At 38.0% G+C, this 17,011-nt stretch overlaps 2 protein-coding genes across 3 annotated transcripts in view; one reads left to right on the forward strand and one right to left on the reverse strand.

Moving 5' to 3' along the window:
• The window catches only part of ddx46 (DEAD (Asp-Glu-Ala-Asp) box polypeptide 46), an 800,864-nt gene that overhangs the window by 142,190 nt on the left and 641,663 nt on the right, over positions 1 to 17,011 (forward strand). The window lies entirely within an intron of this gene.
• On the reverse strand, positions 6,076 to 15,742 carry si:ch73-269m14.2. 2 transcript variants are annotated; one of them, XR_012396998.1, is made up of 4 exons: positions 15,626 to 15,742; positions 13,361 to 14,820; positions 8,530 to 10,446; positions 7,260 to 8,100 (listed from the first exon to the last, which is right to left on the reverse strand). XR_012396998.1 is itself a non-coding variant. In XM_003200909.7 (3 exons), the coding sequence occupies exons 1-3, from the start codon at positions 15,732 to 15,734 to the stop codon at positions 10,315 to 10,317; spliced, it is 1,701 nt and encodes a 566-aa protein (XP_003200957.1). In that variant the 5' UTR covers positions 15,735 to 15,742; the 3' UTR covers positions 6,076 to 10,314. The 2 variants fall into 2 exon arrangements, 1 of the variants encoding a protein (XP_003200957.1); XM_003200909.7 differs by having other exon boundaries at positions 6,076 to 10,446.

Here is a 17,011-nt window from a genome sequence, read left to right on the forward strand (position 1 = left end):
TACATGCAGATTTAAGTTTTATATATATAAAGAACCTTTGAAAAACGGCTTCATTTCATTAATTCATTCATTTTTCTTCAGCTAGTCCCTTTATTCATCAGAGGTCACCACAGCGGAATGAACCACCAACTATTCCAGCATATGTTTTACACAGCAGATGCCCTTCCAGGTGGGAAACACTCATACATACTCATTCACACACACACTCACACACTCCAGCCAATTCAGTTCATGTGTTTGGACTGTGTGGGAAACCGGAGCACAAGGAGAACATGCAAACTCCACACAGAAACACCAACTGACCCAGCCGAGACTCAAACCAGAGACCTTCTTGCTGTGAGAACACAGTGCTAACCACATAGCCACTGTGTTGCCCCCAGGGCATAATTTGAAAATAAATATATTTCTGGTTTATTAAACTTGCTTGAGTAGAATAAACCATTAACTATCATTTTTACCTCAGTAAACTCCTAATTAGCTGCTTATTAATAGTTATTTAAGTAGTAGACTATGGATCTAGATTATGTGTTTTATAAGTGCTAATAAGCAGCCATAATAAGCAGGCAGTAAGCCAGTAGTTAATAATGAGAATTAGCTATTGTAAGCTGCTGTTTTAGTGATATAACTTCTAATGCCAACTAGCAAATAAGACACTTACAGATTAATAAAGTTTATGATTGCACATAACCCTGCTGAAGGTAAAGAGTAAATGCTGCTGAGGTGGGCTGAGTGCAGGTTTACCTGTTTCTCCCTGGACTCTTCTGCCCTCCGGTGGCTGCTCACACATACAGCGGGGGGAAGCATTGAACACGTCATGTGTTTTTCCTGGGAATAATATTTCTGAAGGAGATGCTGACATGGAATTGAAGCAGATTTTGGTAAAACAAAACAAACATAAAACAACAAAATAAATCTGAATAATTAGTAGTGTGTGAGATAACACTGGAATAACAGAAGGAGAAAGAGCTGAACTACTGAAACGTGTTTAATGAAGCCTCATGCACTGCTCAGGGGTGAGTTTCTCACAGACTTCAACAGAGTGTGTAAATCTTGGTGCTTCTGTGGGTCTCGTCTATCAAATCTGAGCTTCATTCTGTATCCTCTATTAAGTTTAGATCAGGTGATTGGCTGGGCCATTCTACAGCTTGATTTTCTTTCTCTGAAAGCATCTGAGAGTCTCCTTGGCTGTGTTTTGGATCATGGTCTTGCTGAAATGGTTTGATCTTCATCCTCCTGCTGATGTAGATGTTGGACTGATGGAGCTGGTCTTCATTTACACTGAGGAAGAGCAGAGGCTTACTGAAGAACTACTGAGAGATTTCAGCTGCTGTCTGGGCTTTCACTGCCCAACTACACCTCCCTTTCTTCATCTGTTCTTTTCCCCTGCATCATTTCATTCTATTACACAGAACTCATTTGTAAACTAATTAGTTTTGTTTTCTTTTTATATGGATTTCTTTATATGGATTCCAATCATGCTACCCACTGTGCCACTGTGTCACGTCCAAGGACATAAATAAAGTAAAATACCTGCACAAGATCAATGATTAGAGCACAGGTGTCAAACTCAGTTCCAAAAGGGCCGCAGCTCTGCACAGTTGAGTTCCAACCATAATTAAACACACCTGATCAAACTAATTGATTCCTTCAGGCTTGTTTGAAACCTACAGGTAAGTGTGTTGGAGCAGGGTTGGAACTAAACTGTTCAGGGCTTCAGCCCTCCAGGAATTGAGTTTGACACCCCTGGATTAGCACATACAGGAAGCATCGCTCAGCTGTTATGGATATACAGGGCAGCATCTCTCACGGACTCAAATGATCCGTTGTCTTAAGTAAATGATTCACTGAATTTGCAAGCTGATCTGAATGGTGAGGGTTTTTATTTAAAAATGAAACAACTTTAAAGTAATGCAAGTTAATGAGCATATATTATGGCTGATGCAGCACATAATAAATATTGATTTGACTTTTTTTCCATGCTTATATTCTACATTTGCATTTTCCAGCACACTTTGTTGGTTTGTTGCACACTTAATCATGAATTATGAGTGACAACATTCTGAAATTTAATATAAACATTTACCAGTGAGTACTTTTAACAATTAACTACATTAAAAACCAAGTGCATGTGTGATTTCTCAAATAAAAAAAGAAATTGGAAGACTTTTACTGAAGTGTTTTTATTTTATTAGGGCATCTGTACACGCATTATGATAAACCTGTAAAAAAAAACATTTGACTGTTTTACTTTTCTTAAAATGGCTTAACTTGAAGTGCTGTTAAAAAAAATTGGACAAAAAAACATTTTAAGGTACTTTATGAAATGTTGCTATGGCAACAACGTCCAACAGTGGATCTACCTGAGAAATTTAAAAATTAAAACTTTCCTTATAATTGATCATTTTTTAGTTTGAAATAATTTAATTGGTGTTGCAGCATTGAGCTTTAACACAGAACTTATAAATGACCCCTTATACACACTTTACCACAGCTCATATTCCTACAGCTTTCATTTATTCTATTCTTTTTTTGCTGAAAATTATTGAAAACAATCATAATATTGTATTATCATATATGCATAGAGAAAATATTAATATTTTCTCCAGTAAATATTACAACAAATAAATAACAAGTCTGGTATATCCAGATGTATCAGAATAATGTAGCTACTAGCTAACAACGTTTATATATATTATACAACATACTATACTACGCCTTTTGTATCTGCATCTGAGCTAACTTACCAGAACTGACTCTATCAAATGTCTAGTCTGCATCTTTCATCTCACCCTCACTTTTATCTGCAGGAAGAGCCAGCTCTGTCCTTTTCTTCTATAAATTACCATAGAACATGGTGGTGCTCGCTAATACACTGATCCCTGTATTCATATATATTCAAAAGTAGTATTGCAATTAAAACTAGAATTGTACATTTCCTAAAGGAAATGTGAATGGGGTTTGCGTGGCAAATCGATGGGGTAAAATGCATGACCGTACTGGCCAAAAAGCAACAACATGCTAATCGAGGTTCTAGCAACATGTTAATATGATTAGCATGTAGCTAGCATGATACTAATAGTGTTAGCATCATGCTAGCAACATGCTAATCGAGTTGCTAGCATGATGCTAACATGATTAGCATGTAGCTAGCATGATGCTAATCGTGTTAGCATCATGCTAGCAACATGCTAATCGACTTGCTAGCATCATGCTAATATGATTAGCATGTAGCTAGCATGATGCTAATCATATTAGCATCATGCTAACAACATGCTAATCGAGTTGCTAGCATCATGCTAACATAATTAGCATGTAGCTAGCATGATGCTAATCGTGTTAGCATCATGCTAGCAACATGCTAATCGACTTGCTAGCATCATGCTATTATGATTAGCATGTAGCTAGCATGATGCTAATCGTGTTAGCATCATGCTAACAACATGCTAATCGAGTTGCTAGCATCATGCTAACATGATTAGCATGTAGCTAGCGTTATGCTAATCGTGTTAGCATGATGCTAGCAACATGCTAATCGAGTTGCTAGCATCATGCTAGCAACAGTGCTAGGGTGCCCTGAGTGGTTGCTAGGTGGTTGCTAAGGTGTTGCTAGGCGGTTGCTAAGGTGTCCTAAGTGGTTGCTAGGTGGTTGCTAAGGTGTTGCTAGGTGGTTGCTAGGGTATTCTAAGTGGTTGCTAAGGCGTTGCTAGGCGGTTGCTAGGGTGTCCTGAGTGGTCGCTAGGCCCTTACTAAGGCGTTACTAGGCGGTTGCTAGGTGGTTGCTAGGCGGTTGCTAGGGTAATTTGGGTGGTTGCTAGGCAGTTGCTAGGGTACCCTGGATGGTTACTAGGCAAGCCTCACATACATGCCTGATGAAATAATTATACTTAGTAAGCGTTTCTAGCAAGTTACAGTACATGGCTAGTCAATATTAGCATGTAGCTAGTCACTGCTAGCATGTGTAGCATATAGGAAGTTCCGTTTGCTAGCATGAGTCAAACGAGCCAATCCCCAAGTCTCTACGATGTTCCGATGCTGAGATATAGCTGTTGATGAATGGTTGCTAGGGTACTCTGTTTTGTTGCTATGGGCGAGGTTACAGAGTGAACTTGAATGTGGTTGGCTGTCTAAGTCAAATGAACCAACCCCCATGTCTCTATGACACTGCTATGTAAAGATATGCATGTAGGCCAGTTATAATGGCAGTCTATGGGACCAGTTTGGGGGCGTGGCTTGTGAGCTTCATTATCATATCGAGATGCTCATTGGTTGTCTGAGTCAGATGAGCCATCCCCCAAGTCAATAGGACACTGCTAAGCAAAGATATGCATGTAGGCCAGTTATAATGGCAGTCTATGGGACCAGTTTGGGGGCGTGGCTTGTGAGCTTCATTACCATATTGAGATGCTCATTGGTTGTCTGGGTCCAATGAGCCAACCCCTAAGCCTATATGACACTGCAATGCAAAGATATGCATCTAGCCCAATTATAATAGAAGTCTATGGGATCAATTTGGGGGCGTGGCTTGTGAGCTTCATTATCATATAGTGATGCTGATTGGTTGCCTGAGTCAAATGAGCCCACCCCCATGTCTCTATGACACTCCTATGTAATGTTATAGATGTGTGACCTTTATAATGGAAGTCAATGGGATGTGCAATGGGACATCCCACCCCATGTTAAGTCAATGGGGCAGTTATTAAGGGTCTTTAAATGGTTTGGGGGGGCGTGGCTTGTGAGCTTCAAAATCATATTGAGATGCTGATTGGTTGCCTCAGCCAAGTAAGACAACCCTCAAGTCTGTATGACACTGCTATGTAATGTGATTGACATGTGAGTCAAGAAATGAATGGGAGTCAATGGGCCATGTAAAGTCAATGGGGACCCCTTTGGGACGTCCTAGCACCCCAGGGGTACAACTTATACCCCTTTTTGGGGTATGTTCTCATACAGGCTGCAACCCCCTACAGATGTTGCGAATCCCATATTTCTACGAATTTCACACTTGGCGCTATAACGCTTTAAAGGTCGTCCCATTTCGCGGGGGCGTTAGTGCTGTTCTAGAAAAATGAATGGGAGTCAATGGGGCCAATGTAAGTCAATGGGAGCACTTTGGGACGTCCTAGAGCCCCAGGGGTGCAACTTTTACCCCCTTGCGAGGTATGTTCTCACTTAGGCTGCAACCCTCTACAGATGCTGTGAATCCCATATTTCTATGAAAATCACACGCGGCGCTGTGAGTCGTCAAAGTTGGGCGTAATGTTGAGTCAATGCGTTTTGGGGGGTGGTTTTGGGGCCCCTGCGGGGCCCCAAAACCACCCACCCCTTATAAAAGTCATAGCACACCATTCCCGATAAAGCCGCACGATTTGAGCCCACTTTCAAGGGTCTGGGACGAAAGCTGCGGGACTAGTTACGCGCCGAAAAAGTGTACGGAAGAAGAAGAAGAAGAAGGAAGAAGAAGAATAATAAACCACAATAGTAAGAATGGACTTTGCCTATGGCAAACCCCATTAACTAGCTTTTATCCATAATGCAAATGTCATTAACACGTGACTAATCAACATTTTATAACTAGCATTCATGTTGTTATTGTTACAACTTAAAAGTTCACAGCTGACCTTGCTAGCTAGCTAACCCGTTGCAATATTGCATGTTCCACTATTGCACAGTGTTGCCATTTGGTAACACACACATTTGACCGATTTGCAAAAAACTGGTTTGATTTTAAATAATTTAAGTTGAGAATATGTCATCATAACTTACTGGAGGTGATGTTTCAGAGTTTTTTTGTGGATCTAAAATAAATTGATCCTTTGTTTTTATTGTCGTTTACACTTGCATTTAGCAACTACTCACAAAAAACGCCAGTCTGTCAGAAATCGTGCTACAGAAAAACACTGGATGTCATGTGACTTGACCAAAGCACATCATTGGCTACTCTAAGGTCTTCTCTTTCCAACAAAAAAATAATATGTTAGTCTTAAAGAAACAGTGTCAGGGAAATGAACATGAGTATCATGTTACCATATGGTTACGCCGTGCAGTAGAGGGTTAATAAAGCACTGAAAGTCACAATGTCAGACCCTCCACTTTATTGAACAATCACAGCAGGACTAAATATGTGGCGTTCATGCACAGACACTAATGATCGTCACGTAAATCAGAGATAACGAGGCTCATTTACGATATCAGTTCTCACTTTACAATAAGATTCCATTAATTATTGTTCCTGAACTGATAATCAATGAACAATAGCGCAGCGGTCATTAATCATACACTGTCTACATCAGGGGTGTCCAAACTCAGTCCTGGAGGGCCGGTGTCCTGCAAAGTTTAGTTCCTACCCCAATCAGACACACCTGGTCTATAATCAAGCTCTTACTAAGCTTTCCAGAAACATCCTTGCAGGTGTATAGAGGCAAGTTTGAGTTTACAGATAAGCAGATAATGAATTCACGAGATACTAATGCTTAGTAAATAGTTCATAGTGTGCAGCTTTTATAGTGTTACCACAAAATCTAAATGGAATACAATAAGGTTCATTAGTTAATGCATTTACTAACATGAACTAATCATGAACAACACATGTACAGCATTTACTAATGCATTATTAACATCCAAGTTCAAGCTTGTTAACATTAGTTAATGCACCATGAGTTAACATGAACTAACAATGAACTACTGTATTTTCATTAACTAGCATGAACAAATACTGTAGTAAATGTATTGTTCATTGTTTGTTCATGTTAGTAAATGCATTAAATAACATTAACTGATGAATCTTATTGTAAAGTGTGACCATCTAATTTATAAAAGAATGGAGTTACACTAGAGTTTGCTTTGACTTGAGGCTGATGTCTCCTAGTCTTATTAGTATTAGTCATTTTAAAATCTGGGATTCGTCTGCATTTACTTTCAGTTTGCTTTTTTGTAGCTCAGCAATAAAGGCTGACAAGGTTACGTCAAGCTAGAAATGAGAATCACTGTTGAAGGCATTCACCTCAACGCTCTCCGTCACTCGTTTCGTCAGCTTTGGCCCGCGCGCACTACTTTGAGCATCTGTGCTGTAGCGTAATATACAACACTAACCCCGACAATACAGCACTGACACTATTACACAGGAGCAGACGGTCACTTTTTAGAGCTTTTCAAGGTTAAAAGTTGTTGGAAGGAAGATCAAAATCCCATAATGCAGATCAGATATGAATAAATAAACAAAACACAACAACATGAATCACAAAATACAGAAACTGCTGGGATATTCTTACAGTTGTTCCACATTTACTAAAGCATTAATGAAAGTTGTGCTTGTTAACATTAGTTAATGCATTAGTGAGTTAACATGAACAATGACAGATCAACAGAGATGAATACTGTAATGACTGAGTTATTCGGTGGTCATCATTATTACACTGCAAACGGAGGATTTGTGTCGTTTCCAATCTAAATAACATAATGCTATACGTAACATTTAAACAGCCTCCCACTGGCTTATGCTCATGTTAGTAAACACAGTAACTAATACACCCTTACTATAAAGTGTTCCCCGGTTGTGTAGCTGACACACACAGATTCAGGACACAGTCCTGTTCTCACACAAAGCAGCTAAAAGAGAAAACAAGAAGAGATGCTGGCTGTGTCCCAAATCACCCTACTTGTTCCTGGAGGGCCGGTGTCCTGCAGATTTTAGCTCCAACCCTAATCAAACACACCTGAATGAGCTAATCAAGGTAGACTTGAAACATCCAGGCAGGTGTGTTGAGGTAAGTTGGAGCTAAACCCTGCAGGGAACGAGATCGGTGACCCCTGCCCTACACCCTTAATAGTGCACTACTTGAGGGAGCAGCCATTTTTAGAGGAGTCAGAAATCATAGTGAACATTATGAAATGCTCTCAATCAATCCCACAATGCACTGCAATAACATGTGCACACGCCATAAACACTCAACATACGAGTTCGTGCGCTGAATGAATTTCCTGACTACTAGATGGCGTCTAAAGCACAATCCTATCAGTGTAAAGTTTCAATCATCCATTCGTTTCCTTTTCAGCTTAGTTTCTTTATCAATCTGTGGTCGCCACAGCGGAATGAACCACCAACTTCTCCAGCATATGTTTTATGCAGCACATGCCCTTCTAGCTGCAACCAAACAACGGGAAACACCCATACACTAAGGCCAATTTACTTCATCAGTTCCCCTATAGCGCATGTGTTTGGACTGTGGGGGAAATCTGAGCGACCGGAGGAAACCCACTTCAACACGGGGAGAACATGCAAACTCCACACTGAAACACCAACTGACCCAGCCGAGGCTCGAACCAGAAACTTTCTTGCTGTGAGGCGATTGTGCTACCCACTAAGCCACCATGCTGCCAAGTGTATGGTTCAAAATATATTATTATTGAATTAAAGTCTTTTCTAGAGATGGGTTGCGGCTGGAAGGGCATCCGCTGCGTAAAAACTTGCTGGATAAGTTGGCGGTTCATTCCACTGTGGCGACCCCGGATTAATAAAGGGACTAAGTCGACAAGAAAATGAATGAAAGTCTGTTTCATTACTAATAAGCAGCTCACTGAGTGTTTAATAACTATCAGAGTGTCTGATTGAGAAGTTTAAAGTTTGGGTTTTGCTAGTTAATAAATAACTCAGATGAATTAGATTTTAACCCTAATGGCATCCCTTCAGTGCACTCAGCAGTGTTCCAATGCACTCATTTCATTCACTCCTTCAAGTGCATACTATATTAGTGGACTACTGTAGGGGGTAGTGAATGAGTGTATGAGGGCGATTTTGGACACAGCAGCTGTTTTTCCACAGAGTTTTTGGCACGGCAGATCCCGCTCCTCCAGACACTGTGTGTGTATAACAGATAAAACAACTTCACTGAAGTCATAACGCAAATGTGAAGGGGATCAGCCTGAAGCTCACACACACACACAGACAGACACAAACACAGAGACAGACAGACAGAGACACATACAGACATACAATCAAAGTCAAAATGAGTGTGATTTTTTTTTTCTTTCTTGTCCAAATATTTCCCAAATGATGTTAAACAGATTCGGGATTTTTTTTTTTGTATTTCCTATAATATCTTATTTGTTTTATTTCGGCTAGAATAAAAGCAGTTCTTAATTGTTTTAAAGCCATTTTAAGGTCAATATTATTGGCCCCTTCAGCAATATTAGTGTTGGATTGTCTCCAGAACAAACCACTGTTATACAATGACTTGCCCAATTACCCTAACTTTACCCTAATTACCCTAGTGAAGCCTTTACATGTCACTTTAAGCTGAACACTAGTGTCTTGAAGAATATCTAGTCTAATATTATTTACTGTCATCATGGAGAAGAGAAATGAAATCAGTTATTAGAGATTAGACTTCAGCTGTACATATATACACACACATGGGCTCATAGGAGGAGAGCGTCCACACACAAACCAAATAAATCATGAGTAAATTTGTGACAGACACCAGGTTTATAATTAAATATTTACAGAACAAACCTTTCTTCATTTGCTTTTCTTCAAAGTCGTAAAAATGCAGTTCTGCTCAGACTCGAGCACAATCGATCACACTTCACTTGAAGGAGGCGTTCATAACACAGTCATGACACCTTTATAATCACGACATGACGCATCATGAATTTCATGCTGCTATTAAGCCTCACTAGCTTAGTTGTCATTTTAAATGCAGAGATGACATGGTTTGAGATGTCTTTGTTATGACAACTTGACTGCCATGACAACTTGTTATAAATCTGTCATAAACATGATGGCCATGAGGTCATTATAGTTATGTCATGAATTTTACAACAGCATCATTAACATTTTTACTTGACCCCACCTACAGTGCAACGAAATAAAGAAAATATCATTAGATGTCATTAAATATTAATGATGCTTTAATAAAATAATTCTCCGGCATATTAACACTTTTACAGGGAAATTTTCTTGACAAATTAAATTTGTTCCACTGGGAAAAGTGGTCAGGAAAATATGCATAAGACAATTATAATGGCCTCATGACGATGTTAACGATGTTGTCTTGATAAAAACAGATCATTATGAATGTTTATGTCAAGTTGTCATGATGTATTTTGATATGTCAGGTTGCCATAAAGACATCTCAATCAACATCATATTTGCCTTGAAAATGACATAACTGAATGAATAACAATTGTCATAACCTCTTCTCCATATCCACGAGTCGTGTCGTGATTATAAACCTTTAATGGTAGTCTTATGAACACCCGTTCAGGTAAAGTGTTACCTCACATTCTCCCCTGATTAAATAAGACACGGTGTGCAGCTCAGAAGATGTAGTCGTTGGTCATCTTGAGCGAAGGCATGGCCTCGTGGACGTTCTGGTCGAGCCGGTGATACTCCACACCCCGTGAGCAGAACCCATCCCTCCAGCGCCGGCTCTGGGCCAACAACATAAGCTAAAGAAGACAACAAGAGGAGAAGCATTCATCATTGCATTCATGGTTGTATTGATTGTTGCGTTTATTATTACTTTCATTATTGCAATTATTGTTGCGCTCATTGTTGCATTCACAGTTGTGTTCACTATTTAATTTATTGTTGCGTTCACTGTTGCATTCACTGTAGCAATCATTATTGCAATTATTGTTGCATTCATTTTTGAATTCACTGTTGTGTTCACCATTCATTCACTGTTGTGTTCACTGTTGCTATCATTGTAGCATTCATTGTTGCGATCATTGTTGCATTCATTGTTGCGTTCACCATTTCATTCATTGTTGCGTTTATTATTGCATTTATTGTTGCAATCATTGTTGCATTCATTGTTGTGTTCACTATTTCATACATTGTTGCATTCATTGTTGCATTTATTGTTGCGTTTATTATTGCATTCGTTGTTGCATTCATTGTGTTTATTATTGCATTCATTATTGCGTTTATTATTCCATTAATTATTGCGTTTAATATTGCATTTGTTGTTGCATTCATTATTGCATTCGTTGTTGCATTCATTATTGCGTTTATTATTGCATTCATTGTTGCATTCATTATTTCATTCGCTGTTGCATTCATTATTGCGTTTATTATTGCATTCGTTGTTGCATTCATTATTGCGTTTATTATTGCATTCATTGTTGCATTCATTATTTAATTCGCTGATGCATTCATTATTGCGTTTATTATTGCATTCATTATTGTGTTTATTATTGCATTTGTTGTTGCATTCGTTATTGCATTCATTATTGCGTTTATTATTGCATTCATTATTGTTTTTATTATTGCATTCATTATTGTGTTTATTATTGCATTCGTTGTTGCATTCATTATTGCATTCATTGTTGCATTCATTATTGCGTTCATTATTGCGTTCATTATTGCGTTTATTATTGCATTCGTTGTTGCATTCGTTATTGCATTAATTATTGCGTTTATTATCGCATTCGTTATTGCGTTTATTATTGCATTCGTTGTTGCATTCATTATTGCATTCAATGTTGCATTCGTTATTGCATTCATTATTGCGTTTATTATTGCATTCATTTTTGCGTTTATTATTGCATTCGTTGTTGCATTCATTATTGCATTCAATGTTGCATTCGTTATTGCATTCATTATTGCGTTTATTATTGCATTCATTATTGCGTTTATTATTGCATTCGTTATTGCGTTTATTATTGCATTCATTATTGCGTTTATTATTGCATTCATTATTGCGTTTATTATTGCATTCGTTGTTGCATTCATTATTGCGTTTATTATTGCATTCATTGTTGCATTCATTATTTAATTCGCTGATGCATTCATTATTGCGTTTATTATTGCATTCATTATTGTGTTTATTATTGCATTTGTTGTTGCATTCGTTATTGCATTCATTATTGCGTTTATTATTGCATTCATTATTGTTTTTATTATTGCATTCATTATTGTGTTTATTATTGCATTCGTTGTTGCATTCATTATTGCATTCATTGTTGCATTCATTATTGCGTTCATTATTGCGTTCATTATTGCGTTTATTATTGCATTCGTTGTTGCATTCGTTATTGCATTAATTATTGCGTTTATTATCGCATTCGTTATTGCGTTTATTATTGCATTCGTTGTTGCATTCATTATTGCATTCAATGTTGCATTCGTTATTGCATTCATTATTGCGTTTATTATTGCATTCGTTATTGCGTTTATTATTGCATTCGTTGTTGCATTCATTATTGCATTCAATGTTGCATTCGTTATTGCATTCATTATTGCGTTTATTATTGCATTCATTATTGCGTTTATTATTGCATTCATTATTGCGTTTATTATTGCGTTCGTTATTGCGTTTATTATTGCATTCATTATTGCGTTTATTATTGCATTCGTTGTTGCATTCATTATTGCATTCGTTGTTGCATTCGTTATTGCATTCATTATTGTGTTTATTATTGCATTCGTTGTTGCATTCGTTATTGCATTCATTATTGCGTTTATTATCGCATTCGTTATTACATTCATTATTGCATTTATTATTGCATTCGTTGTTGCATTCATTATTGCATTCAATGTTGCATTCGTTATTGCATTCATTATTGCGTTTATTATTGCATTCATTATTGCGTTTATTATTGCGTTCGTTATTGCGTTTATTATTGCATTCATTATTGCGTTTATTATTGCATTCGTTGTTGCATTCATTATTGCATTCGTTGTTGCATTCGTTATTGCATTCATTATTGCGTTTATTATTGCATTCGTTGTTGCATTCGTTATTGCATTCATTATTGCGTTTATTATCGCATTCGTTATTACATTCATTATTGCATTTATTATTGCATTCGTTGTTGCATTCGTTATTGCGTTTATTATTGCATTCGTTGTTGCATTCATTATTGCATTCGTTGTTGCATTCGTTATTTCATTCGTTGTTGTATTCATTATTGCATACATTGTTGTATTGATTGTTACATTCACTATTGCATTCATTATTGCATTTGTTGTTGCATTCATTTAGGCATGGACTGGTATAATATACTGATGGTATGATAACCTTGGCTAAAATCATCGCAGTTTCACGGTATTGTGATTCTCTAAAATATCTTCTTTTTAAATGTCTGGATTAAATGTACTTTTTCCCCATTGAACACAAGGAATTTTATTTTAAGAAACATTTCAAATATTTTGTCAAATAAATCATTGGATTCTGCTTGTCTTCATTAGTTTTAAAAACACAGATTTCTTGAAAAGGCATCTTTGAATGTTCATGTCGCATGTCCTGTAAACTTCTGCCAAATAGGAGCCCTTTAAAGGGTTATTAGTAAGAATTATACCTTAAATTAAGCATGGACAAAACCATTTCTGGATATGCATTGGTCAGGAGAAGCGTACCTTTCTCTTGTTGTGGTAGGTAATGTAGATGATGGCCACCAGGAAGGCGATGATAACCAGATGGAAGAAGAAGTGCGAGTCTTCATCCTGGGTGCTGTAGATGTTTATCTCTGAGCTCTCAGGAGGAGTTTTGTAACCCTGAGGGTAATTTTTTTTTCCTTGGCTATCCTCAGGAGAGCTGATGTCATCCCACGAGCTTCCACCCTTAACTTCAACATCATTGCTTACATCATTCTCATCAACAACTTCATCATCATCATCGTCGCCATCATCATCTTCGTCGTTGCCTGTGTCATCACCAAAGCCCAGATCTGGTCCTAAAAACGTGCTTTCAGCGATGTACTCTGTAAAGTTCTGTGGCTGCGGTGCTGCAGGGGAGGGTTTCAGGTGCTCTGGGTCATTATCCTGCTGCTTGTGGTCATTTTTTGGCTGCACAGAGTCGTCACCCTTCTGCACAGGGTCATTATTCTGCTGCTTGTTCTCGGTTTCCAGCTGCTTGTTCTCGGTTACCGGCTGCTTGGACTCGGTTTCCAACTGTTGCTTGGGCTCGGTTTCCAACTGTTGCTTGGGCTCGGTTTCCGACTGCTTGGGCTCGGTTTCCGACTGCTTGGGCTCGGTTTCCGACTGCTTGGGCTCGGTTTCCGACTGCTTGGGCTCGGTTTCCGACTGCTTGGGCTCGGTTTCCGACTGCTTGGGCTCGGTTTCCGACTGCTTGGGCTCGGTTTCCGACTGCTTGGGCTCGGTTTCCGACTGCTTGGGCTCGGTATCCGACTGCTTGGGCTCGGTTTCCGACTGCTTGGGCTCGGTTTCCGACTGCTTGGGCTCGGTTTCCGACTGCTTGGGCTCGGTTTCCGACTGCTTGGGCTCGGTTTCCGACTGCTTGGGCTCGGTTTCCGACTGCTTGGGCTCAGTTTCCGACTGCTTGGGCTCGGTTTCCGACTGCTTGGGCTCGGTTTCCGACTGCTTGGGCTCAGTTTCCGACTGCTTGGGCTCAGTTTCCGACTGCTTGGGCTCGGTTTCCGACTGCTTGGGCTCGGTTTTCGGCTGCTTGGACTCGGTTTCCAACTGCTTGGGCTCGGTTTCTGGCTGCTTGAGCTCGGTTTCCAGCTGCTTGGGCTCGGTTTCCAGCTGATTGAGGTCGGTTTTCGGCTGCTTGGGGTCAGTTTCCAGCTTTAAATCATTTTTTTGTTTCCCCGTGTCGCTTTTGAGATTCTCTGTGTTGTTTTTCTGCTTCTTCGGATCATTATCTTGTGGTTCTGTATCTTTATTAGCAATTGGAGCAGTGGGAACATCTACTGATTTGTTGCTGTTTTTACCCTCAACAGCAGGAGCTGAATCATCACCCAACACCTCTGCCGACTGACTCAAAGTACTGTCGATCGGGCTACTCAGATCACTGCTGTTCTGTGTATCTGGAGCTTTCACCTCTTTACTGTCCACAGTGGCTGGGGGTTCACCATCTATGCATGAAGACAAGCAATGCAAGAGTCATGAAACACTGAAATACATGGGCAGACTTGCTTTAATATTCACACATTCAGACTTTCACCTTCTTAATGTAATGTCATTAAAGTGTTCTTTACAAACTCTAAATAGTGAAATCATATTTGCAGCCAATGACTATCAAAGTTCAATCAATTCAGTCAATGTGATAGTGCTGATGTTGTTTTGAAGTCATTCTTATAGAGGTAAAGTTGGTTTTGGATATTCAGACATTCTCCTTAATAATATGATTTGAGAAAAGTATTCTTTCCCAATTCTAAATAGGGAAATCATATTAGCAGTCGATGATTATCAAAGTAAAACCATGTTTACAGTCATTTAGATAGTGCTAATGTTGTTTTAAAGTCATACTTGCATGCTAATTCTGACCGAATATTCAAATTAGGGTGGTAAACAATATAGAGACCGTTAAATGAACGAATGTGTGAATATAAAGCCAACTTCACCTCAATGTCTTCCTGGTCTGATCATTGTTGACATTGTCACTCCCGGAAGTGTCCACGTCACGAAAAGCAAAGACTTCCGCTATTGGAGTCAAAGAAGCTAATTCATGGCTAATTTTACCATATGTAAATATATCACTTCATTAAAAACATGTCATATTTTACTGCACAAACTTCTGATGAAAGAGACATTTTGACGAGCGCGGGGTTTATTCAGTTTCTCTTTGTCACAGAAAGTGAAAGCTGTTTTTGAGTACATCAACAGCACAGGCCTCGGGAACACACACTACAGGTGTTGAGCGGTAAATCCTCCACTAACCTGCGATTGGAAGTGAAGCGCAGCTCACGGAAAACACCAGCATTGACACTAAAACTAAAACTTTCACCATCGTTGAGTCCTCCAGTGGCGTCTGTCGCACCGCAGCCATCTTCTGCTGACGTCACCGAGCCGCATGCGCAGTACAGCCACCGCGCTTTGGGGTTGCCAAGTGCTCGATTTTCCGTCATAAGTGCTTAGCATAATTGAGTACACCCCATTTTGGAAAATGAATATTTTTATCTGTTTCTCAGAGAATATAGGCGATATATTTGGTGCATTTGAACAAAAGAGATTTATTAAACAGATATATTTATTAAAATAATATTATTAATATTAATAAACATATTAATAAATTGAAAGATAATACAATTAAAATCAAGCAAAATATTGCAAAAATAAATTACAACCAACAAAATTGCAACTAAATCTTTCCTTTTTTGTTGCCGTTGACTTTTCCTCTTTTTAAAAATTCGTCTTTAAACAAACTATGTAAATTAGATTATGCAGGCAAAGTTTGATATAGTGTCATTGGATCTCATTAGCACAAAACGTTCCTTTTCATATTGATCAGTTTCTAGAAAACTGCATTAAGGTCAATGTAAGCAGCATTAATTAGAGCAGCTGTATTTATTTAGACGTGCCCTGTGTCAACAATTATCAGCCAATACTGAAACAGGGTTTATTGGATATATGGAGGAAATGTTCTGCAGGTCTTTTGAATAATTTAAATTTTCCTCAGAAAAAAAACATCAAATGCTTGCAAACACAATGAGCCGATGTTTTTCTGCAGCAGCAAAGTTTATAATCCGCACATAGCAACAGAACTGGCTTTACCTGTTAGGTTGATTACGTAACTACGCTCTATTGTGTCATATAGAAGTTATTAATATCAGCCAAAAAATCAACTTTGAAGATTGTCATATTTTAGTTATTTAATCTTGTTTTTCTCCTGAAATGTTGGACAGTTCGATGTTAAATAAATAAAATCCATGTGCAATAAAACTAAATTAAATTGAAGTAGCTAATCCAGTATATAGTGCTATATCCAATTAACCAATATTAGATTTGTCTGAAAGTGAATCAGTTTTTACTAAAGTACCTAATTTATGAAAATAAATTAAAAATAAAATGTAAAAAATAATTAAAATATCTAAAATCAAATTAAAATAAACTAATAGAAATAAATAAAAACAATAAAAAAATTATAAAAATATATAAATATTAGTAAATATATGCAATATTTAAAACAAATAAAATAAATATAAAAATAAAAAACAATAAAAAATATAAAAGAATATAAATATTAGTAAATATAACTAATGTATATTTAAAACAAAAAAATTATATGAAAATAAAAATAAATAAAATAAGAATAAATAAAAATAC

The sequence above is a fragment of the Danio rerio genome, chromosome 21 (genome assembly GCF_049306965.1).
Source record: "Danio rerio strain Tuebingen ecotype United States chromosome 21, GRCz12tu, whole genome shotgun sequence".
In the NCBI taxonomy this organism is placed as follows: Eukaryota; Metazoa; Chordata; class Actinopteri; order Cypriniformes; family Danionidae; genus Danio; species Danio rerio.